Raw genomic sequence first — 19,032 nt, 5'->3', positions numbered from 1 at the left:
ATGGCAAAACCTGTACCACGTTAAAGTCCGAGCAGCAAGTATAACAATTTCTTTCAGAAAACAATGACAGAAACATGAACTATGAAAACATTTCTCCAATGACAGAAGCATGAACCATTTACCCACTACTCCAGTTATTAACTGACACCAATCCCAAGATGTTTCCTATAGTGGTGAAGTCTAGGACCAGAGGACATAGACTCAGAATACAAGGACGTTCCTTTTGAACAGAGATGAGAAAGAATTTCTTTAGGCCGAGGGTGCTGAATCTGTGGAATTCATTGCCACAGATGGCAGTGGAGGCCAAGTCATTGAGTATATTTAGAAATGGATCTTGGTAGGCTCTTGATTAGCATGGGAACCAAAGGTTACAGGGAGAAGGCAGGAGAATGGGGATTGAGAGGGACAATAGATCAGAATAGATGGAATGGAAGAGCAGACTCAAAGGGCTGAATGGCCTAATTCTGCTCCTGTGCCTTATGGTCTTATAAGGAGCGAATTCTCTAATCTAGTGGTCGCCAACCCATCGATCGCGATCGACTGGTCAATCTTTGAGACTTTCCCAGTAGATCCCAAAAAAAAAAGAAAAAGAAATACACAAATACTGTTGAGAGATTGTTTTTGGGTTGCGGGGTTTTAGTTCCATTCTTTCTGCCCAGTGCGCATGCGTGTAGCTCCCTGCAATGCACTACACAATGTACTTCAGTGGTCCCCAACCACCGGGCCACGAGGAAACGATGTGACTTGGCAATATGAAACAATATGAGTCAGCTGCACCTTTCCTCATTCCCCGTCACACTCACTGTTGAACTTGAACGGACGTGAGGTCATCAGTAGTCTAAACGCAGTGATACCCTGGTGCCAGGGATCATTGATTGGCCTTGGGTAATCGGCCGTCTCACACAGCCGGCGAGAAGTGTTGATGCTACTGGCATGGAGTGCAGACAGATGGGCGCCACCTCTGAACCTGTGCAGCACACGAATTTTCGTAGGGAATCCGGTGCTAAAATATTTGCAGACAACCTAATTTGGGCTCAGGGTTTCGTAAGTAGCAGAGTAGCTACCTCGCTGCGATCTACTGAAAGTCATCCCTCGAGTCAAACTTTTGTCGGCCGATAGATCTTACTAGGGGGGGTAGACGCGCGCCCTGTCGCACTCCTCGCTCTCTCCGAACTGCGATCGCCCTCCGGCCCTGACCTTGTCCTCTCACCCCACCCACGACCAGCCACACCTGGCCAAGGTGTCTGGCGGCGGGCGGGCGGGACGCTGGAGTTCGGGCCCAGAGGCTGTCTAATGAGGCAATGAAGCCATCAAAACTGCTTCGATACCTTGAGTCCAAGCACCCTGCACTTAAAGGCAAACTCGTTGAGTTTTTTCATTAGAAAAAATGTGAGCAAGTGCACATTTAGTGCTGAGAGCCACGTAAACTAAATTGCGGAATAGACTGGACATAAGGAACCTCCTTCAAATATCGCTGTATTCCTGTAGTGATGAACACCGCTCTCTTCCCCGCCCCCCCCCCCCCCCCACTGTGTCCTCAAGAATATTGTCAATATTAAACTGGTCCTCGGTGGAAAAAACGATCGTGACCCCTTGTGTACATACATTTTATTTCTACTTCCGGGTTACGGGGTTTTTACCTCCGGTCTTTTCTGCCCGGTGCGCATGTGTGTAACTAATCGACTTGGGGTTGATCTTGCCTTTCACTGAGGCTGAGTTAGGGGATCTTGGGCTTAAAAAGGTTGGTGACCACTACTCTAGTCAGTGCTGATAATACCAGACACCTTGTTGCTCAACTAAATGGCAGTTACAAACTTCTAGCTCTCTCTGGCAACCCAGTTACAGCAAGACCAACATCAAAATCCATTTGATCAACTTGAATTCAAGGTCATAAGCATAGTGGTGGATATTAAAAACTACTGCTACCTCTAGAGCTATTCTTCACAAAACTCCAAATGTTCAGGGAGGGGTTAAAATCTAATGTCACTGTATTCATGGAATTGGGGCCCAGCCAACATCCATAAATCAGTATTTTAAAAATATTGAACACATTTAAACCATAACCAGCAGGATAAACCTGTGCAGAAATCTTTCTCAATATGCACACACATTTGCAGTGATTTACTTCAGCACTGTATCCCCTCTTGGGAAACATTTGCAACCAACATTGCAAGATCTGGAAGATTAACAAACCCACTGCAACATTTAAAAATAAACTGCTCCCATCTATATGCAACCTGGTTAAGCTCAGATAGCTATACATTTATCTTGAGAGAGGAATGCTTGAGGGAAACGTAATAAATGACTTAAGAATTTCAGTAAGAACTTTCGGTAAGAAGGCAACTCATTCAGACGCAGCGGCCTCTTGGGGGGCAACCAAAGGTGATTTTGTGACACTTTTTTTTTTAAAACGATCGCAAGACAATTCCGGATGTTAAGAACTTCAAGTACTGCAGGTCAACCCCATCAGTGAGTTGATAGTTGGCAGAGGAGCCAGACTTACGTGGACTATGTTACTGCCTGCTACAGAAAGGCATCAGAGTTGGTGTGCGAAAGTGGTGGGCAGACGAACAGTGAGTGATTGTCTTGAAATGTTTCTCCTGAAATCCAAGACACTGTTGGACATTGATAATGAAAAATGTTACAAGTCCACTTCTCTTGTTTATTGGCGGGACAGACAGCAGGGGAGTTGCATGCCCTCGACTGTAGCGCAGCCTGGGCCTCAAGCGTCGAGCTTGCCTATAGCAGCAGGTCAGAAATGGAGCCGCCAGAGGCGGTGTAGCACAGCAACCATGCTAGGTTAGGGGCTGGACCCTCCTGTCAGTACTGCCACCTAGTGTTTGATCCCTGGAAGGGCAAGATGCATGATTATCTCCAGACCGCTGGAAACTACTTACTCTTGCTGACAACACCAATATATAGAACATGTTATTCAGGGACTTGGGCTATATATTTTTTTGTGTTTACTTGCTATCTTTATACGTGCAGTATGTGGCTTGTGCTTTGTACAACTGTTAGAAATGTGTTTTGCACCTTGGCCCTGGAAGAACACTTTCATTTGGTTATATTCATGTATAGTCATATGATAATTAAACCAATTACTATTAGAGCAAAAGTCAAGAGCAAATATTATACTCACTGATCAGTTTGCAATTGAGTTGTTGCGACAACTTCTGGAAATCTGCAAGATACAATTTAAATAAAAGTTAGCGTAACGTCAAGGACCAATAAAATCTTCAAATTTCAACCTCATCCATGACAAAACACAAAGAAGAGCAGAACAATTGACATTGTTATTACTTCATTTATTATGGTAAAGGCAGTCTGGTCATTTGAAACGAAGGTATTGTACAAAATTGGATATTTTTCTCTTGATTGTTGCTGCAACAGCACTTGGAGCTGTTGAGTACCAAAGTGAAACATTAAGTAAAACAACTTTACATACAAGAAAGTTTTTCAGCTCTGCTGGGAAAAGGGAACAGCCATGGTTGCTGCACTATTCAACAAAATCAGGGGTGATTTTTTTTTAAACCACTGCACCACTTTTATTCACTAACTCTACAGCCCTTTATGTCCAAAATAGTCTTGAATACATCCACTAACTGCCTCTACTGGCCAAGAAGTCTAAGGTCCATTACACTCTGCACTGAATTAATTGCCAATTCCTTATTTTGAGACTAGCATTTGGCTTGAATCACCCAGCTTTTTTTTTGGGGGGGGGAGAAAATCAACTCTGTTTCTGCATCATTTTATACATTGCAACATTTTCAATTTAAATTCAATAGAATTATGGTTGATCATCTATGTCAACCACACCTTTGCAGTATTCTCAAACCAAAGAACTAATCATTTTCTTGAATATAATTTGTAATCTCCACCACCCACAGAGTAATAGTCATTGAATACCTCAGCACAGAAACAGGTGCTTTGGTCCATCCAGTTCCGCCACATTCCTTTCACCTGCACCTCGACCATGACCTTCCAAACCCCTCTCATCCATGTACCTATCCAAATTTTTCTTTGATGTTGAAATTGATCACTTGCACTGGCAGCTCATTCCACACTCAACACCCCAAGTGAAGGGCCCCCTCATGATCCCATTTCACCTTTCACCATTAAGCCACGATCTCTAGTTGTCACACCCAACGTCAGTGGAAAAAGCTTACTTGCACTTACTTATATATACACACACGCCTCTCAATTTTGTATAGCTATCAAATGTCCCCTCAATCTTCTATATTTTAGGGAAATAAAGTCCCGACCTTTTTTTATTGAGATACAGCACAGAATATGCCCGGTCACTTCAAGCCGTGTCGCACAGCAATCCCCCAATTTAATCGTGGCCTAATCACAAGACAAATTACAATGACCAATTAACCGACTAACCAGTACGTCTCTGGAGAAAACTGGAGCACCTGGAGGAAACCCATGCAGTCACGGGAGAACGTACAAATTCTTTAAGGACAGCATCGAAACAAGGTCACCCAAAGCAATGTGTAAACAACTATGCTAACCTACTCAAATTTTCCCTACAACTCAGGTCTTTACGTCCCGGCAACATCTTTGTGAATTTTCTCTGCACTCTTTCATCCTTATTTATACATTTCCTGTAGCCAGGTGACCAAAACTGGAGAAAATATTCCAAATTAGGCCTTATCAAAGTCTTATTTATCCACCCTAATCTGCATCCACAGCAAACACCTTCTCCTCTGTAACCTGTATAGGGTCCATGCTGTATTCGCTCATACCTATAGACTGTGTCCATCTCCTGAGTCAATACAGATGCAAAGCATCCATTTATGATCTCCTCCATCTCTTTTAGCTCCACACATAGATTATCATTTCAATCTTCCAGTGGACCAACTTTATCCCTTGCAATCTTAATATATCTAAGCCCTCTGGATTCAACCAGTGCCTCAATATCTCCTAAAAACTAAGGCTCCTTAACCTGTTATCTTTGCCTTTTATTCTGACAGGAACAGAGAAACTAAGTATTCTCAAAGTATCATTTTTGTTGGCTTCCCACTTACCAAGTAATCCTTTGCCAGAAAACGGCCTGTCAAAATCCACACTTGTCAGATACCATCAAAATTGGCCTTTCTCCAATTTAGAATCTCAACCTGCGGACCAGACCTATCCTTTTCCATAATTACCTTGAAACTACAGGCAATCCCCGGGTTAAGAATGAGTTCCACTCCTAAGTCCGTCTTTAAGTCGGATTTGTAGGCAAGTCGGAACAGGTACGTCTGGTATTATTTAGCGTCAGTTAGTCAAACGTTTGTCTTAGTATATATTTTACCTTTCTATGCAGACAAAACACTTAAGAAACGTATGTATTTCAATAATTAAACCACTGCGTTGCTTAGTAATAATTGTAGCTTTCATCGGGGCAGGGCCTTTCACATGCTCCATTATTCTCACTTTATCCTTTAAAATTGTTCCGATTGTTGACCGACTGTAGCCTAATGCTTTTCCAATGACCAATGGCGTTTCACCTCTTTCCGATTGCTTTATTGTTTCCACTTTATTTTCAATCGTGATCATTTTCTGTCAATGGAACAGAAATACTATGGATTCAGCAGCAGCCACAGGCGGTGGGTCCTGAGCTCCCCCGGGTCCTAAAGTCCACCCGCAGAGACAGGTTAAATGGGACCAGTGGGGGCGGTGCTGGCTGGAAAAGGGGGGGAGGGGATCAGGGTGAACCTTGCTAAGAAAAATTTAAGCCAAATACAAAGTTACACAATCAACACAGTGTTAATGGCAACATGATCCAACTTAAAATGGCGGACAGCGTTCTCCTTCCTCAAGCCAACGAATTTTTAATATAATAGGTTTTATGGCAGGCCGTTCATAAGTACAAGTTGTTCATAAGTCGGACATTCATAACTCGGGGACTGCCTGTAATGACATTATGATCTCTAGACGCGCAGTGTTCCCTTGCACAAGCTTGTCTCATTCCCTCATTGGAGATCTAATATTGCACTCCCTGTGAATGGGGATTCTATGTATTGATTAAAAAAGTTTTCCTGAATACATTTGACAAACCCTTTCCATTGAGCCCTTTTACAGTATGAGGGCCCCAGTCAATGTGGGAAAGTAAAATCACCCAATATCGCAACCTTATGTTTCTTGCAACAATCTGCGATCTCTCTACAAATCAAAACTCTGCAAACTGTTGGTGTATATAATCCCATTAACATGATCGTACCTTTCTTGTTCCTCAGTTTTATCCATATAGCTTCAATGGATGAGCTCTCCGCTGTGACATGATGAGCACTGCCATGATATTTTTCCTGACTAGTAATGCTGCCCACTCACCCCCTCCTCCCTTTTAATCCCACCAGCTCTATCTTGCTTAAAACAATGGAACCTTGGAACATTGAGTTGCCAGTCCTGTCCCTCCTGCAACCAAGTCTCACTAATGGCTACAATGTTTAATTCCATGCCCTAAGCGTATCCACCGTTCCTACAATTGAAACGTACACAATTCAGCGCATTCGCCTCACCTTGCTCGACCTTTCGATTCTTGACTTGGTGTGTAGGCTTAAGAACATCTTTATCCACAACCATTCTCCTATCCGTTTGGCACTCTAGTTCATATACCACTGCTACTTTAGTTTAAACAACTCCACCCACTCCCCCACCCTAAGCAGCACCAAGAAACCTTCCTGATATGATACTCATCTCACTCCAGTTGAAGTGCAAACAGACCCTTCTATAAAGGTCCCACCTTGTCCCACCTTCCCTGGAAGAGAGCCCAGTGATCCAAAGCCTGAAGCTCTCCCTCCTGTACTAACTGCTTAGACATACGTTAAACTGTATGATCTTCCTGTTTCTGGTTGCATTAACACATGGCATGGGTAGCCATCCTAATATAACTTAACATCCATCTCCCTGAACTCACTTTGCAGGACCTCGTCACCCATCATACCCATGTGATTGGTACTGGTGTGAACCATGACCTCTGGCTGATCATCCTTTAATTAAGAACGCTGTGGACTTGATCCAAGGAATCCCTGACTTTGGCACCCAGGAGGTAACAAACCATCTGAAAATCACTTCATGTCCACAGAACCTCTTCTTCCCCCCCCCCCCCCACACTTATCTTCTGAGCCATTGAACCAGACTCAATGCCATAGACCTGACTGCTGTGGCTTTCCTCTGATAGAGCATTCCACCCAACAGTATCCAAAGTGGTATACTTGTAGTGGAGTGGTACAGCCACTGGTGTACTCTGTCTAACCCTTTCCTCCCTCCTGACCGTCACTCAGTTACTGGTGATGTGTACCTTGGGTGTAACTACCTTCCTGTATACCCTGTTTATCAAACTCTCAGCCTCCTGGATGATCCAGTGTTCATCAGTTCCAGCTCAAACTCCTTAACATGGTCTGCTGGAAGCTGCAGCTGGATGCACTTCTTGTAGATGTAGTCTTCAGGGACAGTTGAGGTCTTCCTGCCTTCCCACAAGAGGAGCATTTCAGTATTTGTCTAGCATCCCCACTGTTCTAAATGTGCAATAAAAAAAATTAATAAAAAACTCTACACATGGCCTATGCCTCTCTTCAGGGAAGCCTCGATGAGCCAAAGTCTCAACTGCCCACTCACAATAGCTGTTCCACTTAAACCTAGCTCTTTTTTTCTCTATTGAACAATGCCGTGCTTAATTATGAATAATTCAATGTCTCCTGAGGACTGTGGTGTGCAAAATGTGTAGACTGCCCTTGATCGCTTCTTTTAATATCTCTCTCTCACTCACACACACACAAAGAACGCAGGAGTAACTCAACAGATCAGGTAGCATCGAGGTTGGAAAATAGTGAACGTTTTAGGCTGAAATGCTTTATCAGGTCTCGAAGGGTTAGAATGAGAAACTGAGGCTTCTACGAGAAGAGGTGGAGGCTAAGGCGACCTCATACAGTTCTCTTTCTTTGTTATTACACAGGTAGGGCACTGAAAATTTTGGACCTGTTAGTTTGAGAGGGGTTGCTGTTAAGTCAATGTGTTGCTGATTGCCCAAGTGTGACCTTTGGTGAATGTCAGGACTCAGTGAGGAGCACAAGCAACAGTATGGTATGATGAAGATAAGTTTGTATATTTTTATCTCTCTTTTCCCTCAAAGCTTTATAGTTGTGGCAGGCGAGCTCAGCCCTGTGCCATGCTCCCCCTGCACTATCTAGGAACTCAGGGAGGCGGCCAGATTCCATGTGCAGGATGTGTTCAGCTACCGCTTCTGGCAGACTACATGCCCACCCTGGAGTTGTGAATAGTTCATCTTGGAGCATCCGTGATGCTGAGAACGTTGTGGATAATAAACGTTTAGTGAGTTGGCCACACCATAGGGAAACGTAGGGAACAGGAAGTTAGTACACGAGACTCTTGGGCTAATATCCAACCTCAAAACACATACACCACTTTGGATTGTGTTGGGAGAGATGGCTCATCAGAAGGCAGCAGTAGTCAAGATCATGGCTCCACGGGAGGACAGGAAACCAAGTGGCAGAGCTATCATGATAGGAGATTCCATGGTAAGGAGAATAGCAGTTTCTACGGCCGCAAATAGGACTCCTTTTGGTGTGCTACCTCCCAGGTGTAAGGACCAGGGATATCTCAAGAGCAGCTGCAGGGCATTGTGGAAGGGGAGAGTGATGGCCAATTGTCATTGCACGTGTATATACCAACAATTCAGGAAAAAAGTGGGAGAAGGTTTTGCCACTTGGGTTCTTAAGAGATAAATTAAGCAGAACTCCAGTGTAATAACCTCAGGATTGCTAAATGCCACGTCAGTCAGTACGAACTGCAACGTAGTTAGGATGAGCATGTGACTCAACTAGTAGTGCAGGAAGGGAAGGTTTCATTAACAGAGCCTCGCCTCATTCTTTATTTCTATTTTTGTAGTTCAAGTTTTTTCTATCATTTATTGCAATGTTCTGCTGCCACAAAGACAACAAATTTCAAGACACAAGCTGGTGATACCAAACCTGATTCTGAAGCATTAGAACTGGTTCCAGGGAGGTGGGACCAGTACAAACTGGACAGTCTACACCTGGACAGGACAGGGATCAGTATCCCTAGGGGGATTGTTTGCTAGTGCTGTTGAGAGAGCCTAAAATAATATAGCGGGGGGTGGGGGGGGTGGGAAGCCAAGAAGAAAGAGGGGGAAACTATGAAAGCACCAGAACAAGGTGGTTATAAAACAGAAAAGCAACAGTGGACTACAGAAAAATCAAATGCAAAGGACACAGGTCACCGGATTCTAAAAGGATAAACAGCATAAGGACACTATCTGAATGCCTCTGGTAGATCAGTGAGGGACAGGCAGGAAGGTAAGGGAGGCAGAAAAGCACTCTTCTAAGCATTCGGCAAGGGAGCAGAGTGCTCGAGTCCATCTGGGTAGATTATGAACAAGGGAGGGGTGGGGGAGAAATCACTGGTGGAAGTTGACTATAGGACACCGAGTAACAGCAGTATAGTAGCACAGACAATAAACCCCAAGATATATCTAATGCATTTAAGAATGAAACAGCATGGGGGATTAGGTGCCATCTTAGATCTGGTTCTGTGTAATGAGACATAAAATTAATGATTTTGCAGTTAGGAATCCTCTTGGCAAGAGTAATCAGAATATGGTTGAATTGCTCAAAAATTGAAAGGTGCCATCTACTAAAACCAGAGATTAACATCTAAGCCAGGGAGACTAGGACAGGATGAGGGAGGAACAGGCTGGGGTACAATGGACTATCAGGTGGGGCAGTTGAGGAACAGTGGAAGACTTTCAGACAGGCTATCACCATGCTCAGTAAAAGTATAGAGAGTCAGCCTTGAACAACTAAGCAATAAAAGAAGGCATCAAGCTAAAAGCTCATGTCCACAAGTTACCAAAAGCAGTAGGTAACTGGAAGATTGGGAAAACCTTTAAAACCAAAGAAATACTAAGTAAGCAATACAGAAGAGAGATTATGAAAGCAAACTAGCACAAATCTTAAAAGTGATTTTTTTTATATATATAATTGTGTGAAATGGCAATGAATGTAGGTCCCTTTGTGATTGTATTGGGTTCACTGTCTGCATAGCCCTAAACTGAAAAGGAGATTTTAAGCCCTATCTAATATAGATTGTATGTACGAGTACCCTCACAATAGGGAGGGTTTACTTTATCAACCTACTCTTCAACGACTAGCTTAATTCCCTATTTAGTCTCTGCAGCAAAGTCTAGCTGCCAATAGTGATGAGTTCCTCCTCCCTACCAAGGAGGAGATACCCCTACCAAGGAGGAGATACTTCTAGCTAACGTAGTTTACAGCTACCACAAAGCAACAAATTTCACGACATATGCCAGTGATATTGAATCTGATTCCGAGCCACAGAGTGTGAGGCTGGTTTCCATGACATGCTGTGTGCACAACTCTGCCGTTTTCTCTATGGTCACATGCAGAGCAGCTGCCTTACCAAGTCAGTATGCATCCAGACACAATGCATTGATGAGACGACAGGGATATGTAGCCTCCTGAGGAAGTAGAGGCATTCTTGGCTGTGACATCAACATGGTTGGATCATGACAGCCTGTTAGTAATGTTCATATCTGGGAACTGAAAGCTCTCAATTCTCTCAACCGCAACACTGCTGATGTGAACAAGAGCACGTGCACTGCTCTCCTTTCTGAATTCACTGACCAGCTCTTTTATTTGGTTAAAATTCAGGGAAAGGTTGTTGTCATGACACCATATCACTAAGCTCCCTCTCCTTCCTGTACTCCAATTCATTACTTGAGACACTGCCCACTACAGTGGTACAATTTGTTTAGATTAATTGTGGAGGTGTTGCTGTCTATCTTTGCTGATTGAGTCTGTTGGTCAGAAAGTCAAGGTTCCAGTTACAGAAGGAGGCATTAAATTAACTCCCAGGTTTCGGAACGTGGTGATAGGTTTGCTTGGATTGATAGTATTGAAGCTATAGTCAATAAACAATGGGGAACTAATATTGGATCATGTGAAAGTGGCCAAGGCCTTGAATGACTGTGTTTTGTGTCACAGTGAAAGACATGTCTAACTTCACAAAGAGAAATGATGTGGATGAGATGGAAGGTGAAGATCGGTGTCACTAAAAACATACTGATGAACTAAGTAGTGAGTCTAAACGTAGACAAGTCCTGATGGAATGAATGAACTGAAAGAAATGGTGGAAATTATAGCAGAGTCATTTGTGATAGTTTACCAAAATTCTCTGGGCAGATCCCTGCAGATTGGAAGACAGTAAATGTCACACCACTGCTTACTAAAAAGGCTGCTGGCAAAAGACATAACAATAGGCCAGTTAGCTCTGTATCCATAGTTAGGAAAATGTTTGAATATATCATTAAGGAAGTGGTGAGATATCTGGACAGAAGTGGTATCATTAGGCAGACAGCATGGACTCATGAAGGGCTAGTCCTGCTTGACAAACTTACTGGAGTAATCTCTGGATTGCTGCCTGTGCCATACACCAGTGAGGGTAAAACAAATCAGGAAATTTTGGGAGATGAATGTGTGGTTGAGGAATTGGTAAAGGGCACAGGGTTTCAAATTTGTGTATCATTGGGATCTCTTCAGGAGAATGTATAACATGTAGAAAAAGGACAGGTTACACCTGAACGTGAGGGGGGGACTAATATCCTTGCAGACAGATTTGCTAGAGCTGTTAGGAAGATTTAAAGAGCAAACACAAGGAAATCTGCGGATGCTGGAAATTCAAACAACAGCACACACACAATGCTGGTGGAACACAGCAGGCCAGGCAGCATCTATAGGGAGAAGCACTCTCGACGTTTCGGGCTGAGACCCTTTGTCAGGACTAACCGAAAGGAAAGATAGTAAGAGATTTGAAAGATTAGGAAGGTTTAAAATCAGTTTGGCAGGTGAATTGGAAATAATAGGACAGAAGGAGAGGCAGTAGTGACTGCGGAAATTGTAGTCAGTGGGATGGGCTGAGGTGCATCTATTTGAATGCAGGCACTGTATCAGGAACAAAGGAGATAAAACATTGAACTATAACATTGTAGCCATTCCAGAGACTTGCCTGTCACAAGGACAGGAAGAGCTACTGGATACTCTTGGGTTTAAATGTATCAAAGGGGACAAGGGGATAAAAGAGACAGGGGATGAGGAATACAGTAGTGTCCCAGCTGCAGAATGGGAGGACATCGTGGAGGGATTCTCTACTAAATCAATACAGGTGGAAGTTAGAAACAGAAAGGGAGCAACCACTACTGGGAATATAGACCACACCCCACTGAACTCCAATAGTAACAGAGACATTGGGAACCACACTGAGAGGCAGATTTTGGAAAGGTGCAAGAAGTTTCAATGAGGTGAAATTTGCTAGGTGTGTCCATGAAGGATTCCTGACAATATACAGACAGATTAACTAGAGGTTAACTAGAGGAGAGGCTATATTGGCACCGGTGAACCACAGTGATGTTGTGGACAACTCCTCTAAATATACTTTTAAATATACCTCTTTCAAATTATTGCAGAGGGACAAGGCCCCCTTCTCTACCCCTCAGTCTTCCAGTGCATTTGCTGGAGAACAAAACTGAGGACCTGAGGTCAAGATTGTTGTATTGGAGGGATGCGAGGAACTATTGTATTCTATGTTTGAGTGAAACCAGGAGGCTTTTCAATTTACCAAATGAACTGAATTGCTGATTTGGAAAAGCCAAAAGGCCGGGGGGGGGGGGGGGGGGGGGGGTGTATTTCATGATAAACTCTCGGTGGTGTTCTGACGCGGCAGTTTTGTTGAACTCGGGTTCCCCCAAACTTGTACACCCAATGGTCAAATGTCATTCATTCTACTTACCTAAGGAGTTCCCCATAATCCTGACTGTAATTCACATACCACCAGTGGCCGACTGTAATCAAGCCCTTGAGATACTTGATGCCATCTCCAAACAAGGAACTGTCCATCCCAACACATTTCAAATCATATTTAGGGACTTCAACCAGGCTGATTTGAATAAAGCGCTGCCCAATTACCATCAGCATATAACCTGTAGCATCAGAGGTCCCAATACTTTAAGACCACTGTTATACTAAGATAAGGAATGCATTCCGTACCATGCCAAGACTGCATTTCGGTAAATCTGATCACTTAGCTGTCCAGGCAGAGGCTAAAGAGCAAGCTCCAGAGATTAGAACAAAGAGGCGATCACGGGAGACAGAGATCCAGCTATGGGTTTGCTTTGAGTCTCTGGACTGTGCCCTGTTAAAGATTTCATCTGTGCATCTGAATGTATACCCCATGGTTGTCACAGACTTTATTAAAACATTTGTCAATGAGTGTGTCCTTACAAAGTCAGTCTTCTCCAATCAGAATCCCCGGATGAACCATGAGACCCGCAATCTACTGAAAGCCAGATCCACAGGCATTCAAGTCTGGCGACCAAGTAAGTTGCACGAGGTGTAGGTGCGATCTCTGGGCAAAGTGGCAAGTCCGGACTAAACCTGAATCAAAGATGCTTGACAGCTGTAGCAGGGCTTGAATACTACCACCCGTTATAAAGATAAATCAAGCCATGAAGGTGACCGCGGAGCTTCACTTCTAGATGTTTTCAGAGCCTTCTGTGCTCACTTTCACCATCAAAGCATGGAGGAGTCATCAGGAACTCCCACATCCTCCAATGATCCTATGGTTTCAGTCTGAGGCGGACGTGTGAGCAGCCTGCAGGAGGGTACACCAATGAAGAGTATCCGGCCTAGATGGGATACCTGGCCCAGTAATAAAAACCCGTGCTGACCAACTGCCTGGAGTGCTCACTGAGTTCTTTAACCTCTCCCTTCAGCAGTCTGAGGCACCCACATGCTTCAAAAGGCTTCAATTATACCAGTGACACACCTCAATGACTATCGCCCAGTTGCACTGACATCCACAGTGATGGTGTTTTGAGAGGTTGGTGATGAAACATCAATCCCCGCCTGAGGAGTGACTTAGAGCCGCTCCATTTTGCCTACCGGAGCAACAGGTCACACATGAGAGCCATCTCATTGGCTCTTCACTCAACCCTGGAACATCAGGACAGCAAAGGTGCATATATCGGGACGCTCTTTATCAACTACAGCTCAGCATTCAATACCTTCATCCCCGCAAAACTAATCAATAAGCTGCAAGACCTTGGCCTCAATACCTCCCTGAGCAATTGGATTCTCGATTGCCTCATTTGCAGACCCCAGTCTGGTCGGATTGGCAACATCTCCTCCGTGGTCTTCATCAGCACACGTGCATGAGATAGATAGATAGATAGATACTTTATTCATCCCCATGGGGAAATTCAACTTTTTTCCAATGTCCCATACACTTGTTGTAGCAAAACTAATTACATACAATACTTAACTCAGTAAAAAATATGATATGCATCTAAATCACTATCTCAAAAAGCATTAATAATAGCTTTTAAAAAGTTCTTAAGTCCTGGCGGTAGAATTGTAAAGCCTAATGGCATTGGGGAGTATTGACCTCTTCATCCTGTCTGAGGAGCATTGTATCGATAGTAACCTGTCGCTGAAACTGCTTCTCTGTCTCTGGATGGTGCTATGTAGAGGATGTTCAGAGTTATCCATAATTGACCGTAGCCTACTCAGCGCCCTTCGCTCAGCTACCGATGTTAAACTCTCCAGTACTTTGCCCCCAATGGAGGCTGTGCGCTTAGCCCCCACTCTACGCACTTTATACTTACAACTGTATGGCTAAGCTCAACTCCAATGCCATATTCAAGTTTGCTGACGACACCACTGTAGTAGGCTGAAACAAAGGTGCTGATGAATCAGCATCTAGGAGCAAGATTGACAATCTGGCTGAGTGGTGCCACCACAACAACCTCTTGCTACTCAATATCAGCAAGACCAAGGAACTGTTTATTGACTTCAGAAGGAAACCAGAGGTCCACGAGCCAGTCCCCATCAGAGGATTAGATGTAGAGACAGTCTGCAACATTAATTCCTCGTTGTTATTATTTCGGAAGACCTGTCCTTGGCATAAGTGCAATTGTGAAGAAAGCACAGCAGTGCCTCTACTTCCTTAGGAGTTTGTGAAGATTAGAGGCTTGATATCTACAACTTCGACAAACTTCTGCAGATGTGTAGTGGAGAGTGTATCAACTGGCTGCTTCACAGCCTGGTATGGAAACACCAATGCCCTTGAACAGAAGATCCTACAAGAAAAAAGTGGATATGTCCCAGTCCATCAAAGGTAGAGCCCTCCCCACTATTGAACACATTCACAAGAAACAATGTCAGAGGGAAGCAGCAACTATCATCAGGACCCCCACCACCTAGGATATGCACCCTTCTTTTTGGTGGTACAGGAGCCTCAGGACTCAAACCACCAGGTTGGAACAGTTTTTACCCTTCAACCATCAGGCTTTTGAACCAAAGGTGATAAGAGCTTCACCTGACAAAGGGCCTCGGCCCAAAACGTCGACAGTGCTTCTCCCTATTAGATGCTGCCTGGCCTGCTGTGTTCCACCAGCATTTTGTGCGTGTTGTTGTGACAAGCTTCACTCATCTTCACTTGCCCCATCATTGAAATTTTTTCTCAAGCAATGGACCAATGGACTCTTCATTTGATGTTCTTGATTTTTATTTTTCTTTCTTTCTTTTTGAATTTGCACAATTGTTGTGTGAATACCCAAGTTAGGCAGTCTTCCATTGATTCCATTATGATTATCAATCTATAGATTTACAGCGTATGTCCACAAGAAAAAGAATCTCAGGGTTGTTTTATGGTGACATATAGGTACTTTGATAATTCATTTACTTGCCCCTTTAAAGCAATGAACCTGGCCAGGTGACAGATCTCTCAGGGAAGAATGTTCACTGGGAACTCACCAACCTTTACTATAGCTTTAGAGAGGGAGAAAAACAGACAGTATGGGAAATTTCAGTTTGGAGAGGGGAAATTATGATGCTGCTAGGCAGGAACTTGGGAACATAAATTGTAAATGGGTGTACAAAACAAAATGCACAGTAGAAACGTTGAGACTTTTTTTTTAAGACGCCACTATCATGGGGTACTGGTTGGGTTTGTCCCATTGAGGCAGAGAAAGGATGGTTAAGGAAACCATGGTTAACAAGAGCTCTTGAGCATCTAGTCATGAAGAAGAAAGAAGCTTAAGATTTAGGAAAGCTAGGATCACAGAGGGCTCCTGAGGTTTACAAGGTAGCCAGGAAGGAGCTGAAGAATGGATTTTAGAGGGGGCATGAGAAGGCCTAAGTAGGATTAAGGAAAACCCCACACATGTGAAGAATAGGAAAATGAATAGTGAAGGTAGGACTGATCAGGGATAGAAGAGAAAATGTACCCTTAATAAACAGAAGATGGGGGCGAGGAGAAAGAGGGCAAATGTTACTCTCTTGATCAAGAAATGGAGTATAGTATTCCTTAGGAATTACAGACCAGTCTTACTGCAGTGGTAGACAAGTTATTGGAGAAGATTCTTGAAGACAGAACTTACAAAAATAATCTTGTCAGGGATAGTCAGCATGAACTTGTGGGAGGGAGGGGCAAGTCTGCCTAACAAGCCTGATTGAATTCACGAGGATGTGATCAACCACACTGATGAAGATAGAGCAGTAGTTGCACTGTACATGGATTTCAGTAAGGCATTTGATAAGGTTCCCCGTGGTAGGCTCATTCAGAAAGTCAGGAAGCATGGGATCCAGGGAGATCTGGCTGCATCCATTCAAAAGGCAGATGATGGAGTAGATGGAGCTTATTCCGCCTGGCAGTTGATGACAGGTGGTGTTCCGCAGGGATCTGCTCTGGGGACCTCTGTTCTTTGTGATTTTTATAAGTGACTTGCATGAGGAAGTAGAAATGTGAGTTAGGAAGTTTTCAGATGACACAAAGGGTCTGTAGAGTTGTGGATAGTAAAGAAGGTTGTAGTAGGTCACAATGTAACAATGACAGAAGTGCAGAGTTGGGCTGAGAAGTGGCAGATATTTTCCAATCCAGAAAATTGTGAAGCAATTCACTTTTGCAAGGTGAAGAGTCTCAGCATGAAACATCAACTATACTCTTTTCCATAGAGGCTGTCTGGCCTCCTGAGTTCCTCCCGGGGGGGGGGGGGGGGGGGGGGGGTGGCTTCTCCCTGGTAGGCTCCAGTACAAGCTACTTACTCTAAGAATCCATCTCGGAGGCACTCCACAAGTTCCCTTTCTTGGGGTCCAGTACCAACCTGATTTTCCCAGTCTACCTGCATGTTGAAATCCCCCATTACAACCGTAGCATTAACTTTGCGACATGCTAATTTTAATTCTTGATTTAACTTGCGCCCTATATCCAGGCTACTATTTGGGGGGCCTGTAGATAACTCCCATTAGAGTCTTTTTGCCCTTGCAATTTCTTAGTTCTATCCATACTGATTCTATATCTCCTGATTCTATGTCACCCTTCGCAAGGGATTGAATTTCATTCCTCACCAACAGAGCCACCCCACCCCTTCTGCCACCTGTCTGTCCTTTCAATTGGACGTATACCTTGAATATTCATTTCGCAGCCTAGGTCCTCTTGCAGTCACATCTCTGTTATTCCTACAACATCGTACTTGCCAGTTTCCAACTGAGCTTCAAGCTCATCCACTTTATTTCTTATACTTCGTGCATTCATATATAATACTTTCAATCCATTACTCCCCTCACTTCTCAGATCGATCCCTATTGCACTGGTTATTACTCTCTGATCCCTTCCTGAGCTTTCTGCCCCTTTAATTCTGTTTTTCTTATTTTTCTATTCTCTCTTTCCCTTTAACTCCATCCTTATATTTCCAGTTCGTCTCCTCGACCCCCCACTTACTAGTTTAAACACACCCGTGTAGAGGCAGCAAACCTGCCTCTCAGAATGCTGGTCCCCCGCCTGTTAAGGTGCAACCCGTCTCCTTTGTACAATTCATCCCTACCCCAAAACACATCCCAGTGGTCAAAGAATCTAAAACCCGGCTTGCCGCACCAGCTCCTCAGCCACACATTCAGATCCCATATCTCCCTGTTCCTGCCCTCACCAGCACTGAAGTCACGCTGCAGAATTTCTCAGAAATGCTGCCTATTGCCGCAGAAACCCCTTTCTGTACCTCTCACTATGGAGTTCCCTATTACCACGGCTCTGCCTGAAGTCTGTCTCCTCAGCTTTGCTTCAGTGCCAATCTTTGACTCGTAGACCTGTCCGCCTCTCAGACTGGCAGTGTCTTCTGTCCCGACAGCTTCCAAGAGGGTGAACCTGTTTTCAAGTAGCATATCCCCCGGGGTCTCCTGTACTTCAAGCATTCATCCCTTCCTCATCGACGCCCCCTCCCTCTCCTCCAGTATTTCCGGTTGTAACGATCTCGCTGTAGGTCCTGTCCAGAAAACTCTCGTTTTCCTGGGTGAACCTGAGGTCATCCAGTTGCTTCTCCAGTGCCCCAACACGGTCCTTCAGGAGCTGAACCTGGACACACTTTTCACAGTTGTAATTGCCGGAGGCACCATCAGTGTTGTCCCTGACCTCCCACATCAGGCAAGCATCACACTGAATCAGTTTACCTGTCATCTCTTCACCACCTCTCTCTCTCCAACTGTGGCGTAGTCTCCTCCTCAGCCTCCTCACTGAAGACTCTTGAGCCAAAGACGAGCATTTTTCTCACAAGGCACTTCCCTTGACAAGGATGCTCCCAGACAGGGCCGCTCCCAGACAGGCCGCTCCCCTAGAGCAAACATTGCTTATATCGGCTGATAAATTGACTAATTCGTTTCACTTGCCACTCCTCTGCCGACCTTGAAGGTATGTGCTTGCAGGCTGGTCCCGCCCGGTTTTTAAATCACCCGCTCCTGAAAACAACAGAAAAGTGTGCTTCACTTAAGCACAGTGAACCTTGTGTTGAGGAAAACCTTCACTTATTAAACAATAACAAATTAAGCAATAAAAGTGAGCAGCAGTTATTTCTAATTACTGTCGTTTTCCTTCAAAATTTTGCAATGATCACTAATGATTAATTTTCACACCAACAGAAAGATTCTGGTGTGGCGATGTGCT

The 19,032-nt window shown here is 44.1% G+C and overlaps 1 protein-coding gene across 1 annotated transcript in view; it reads right to left on the bottom strand.

Moving 5' to 3' along the window:
* LOC140733743 (putative aminopeptidase W07G4.4) overlaps positions 1–19,032 on the bottom strand; it is a 71,972-nt gene that overhangs the window by 39,786 nt on the left and 13,154 nt on the right. The window contains exon 2 of the mRNA XM_073057471.1: positions 3,140–3,181. Coding sequence (XP_072913572.1) covers positions 3,140–3,181 — 42 coding nt within the window. The remainder of the gene's footprint in view (positions 1–3,139; positions 3,182–19,032) is intronic.

The sequence above is a fragment of the Hemitrygon akajei genome, chromosome 1 (assembly GCF_048418815.1).
Source record: "Hemitrygon akajei chromosome 1, sHemAka1.3, whole genome shotgun sequence".
Taxonomy (NCBI): Eukaryota; Metazoa; Chordata; class Chondrichthyes; order Myliobatiformes; family Dasyatidae; genus Hemitrygon; species Hemitrygon akajei.
The sequence above is the reverse complement of the archived record's forward strand: the minus strand, read 5'-3'. Positions and strand labels throughout refer to the sequence as shown.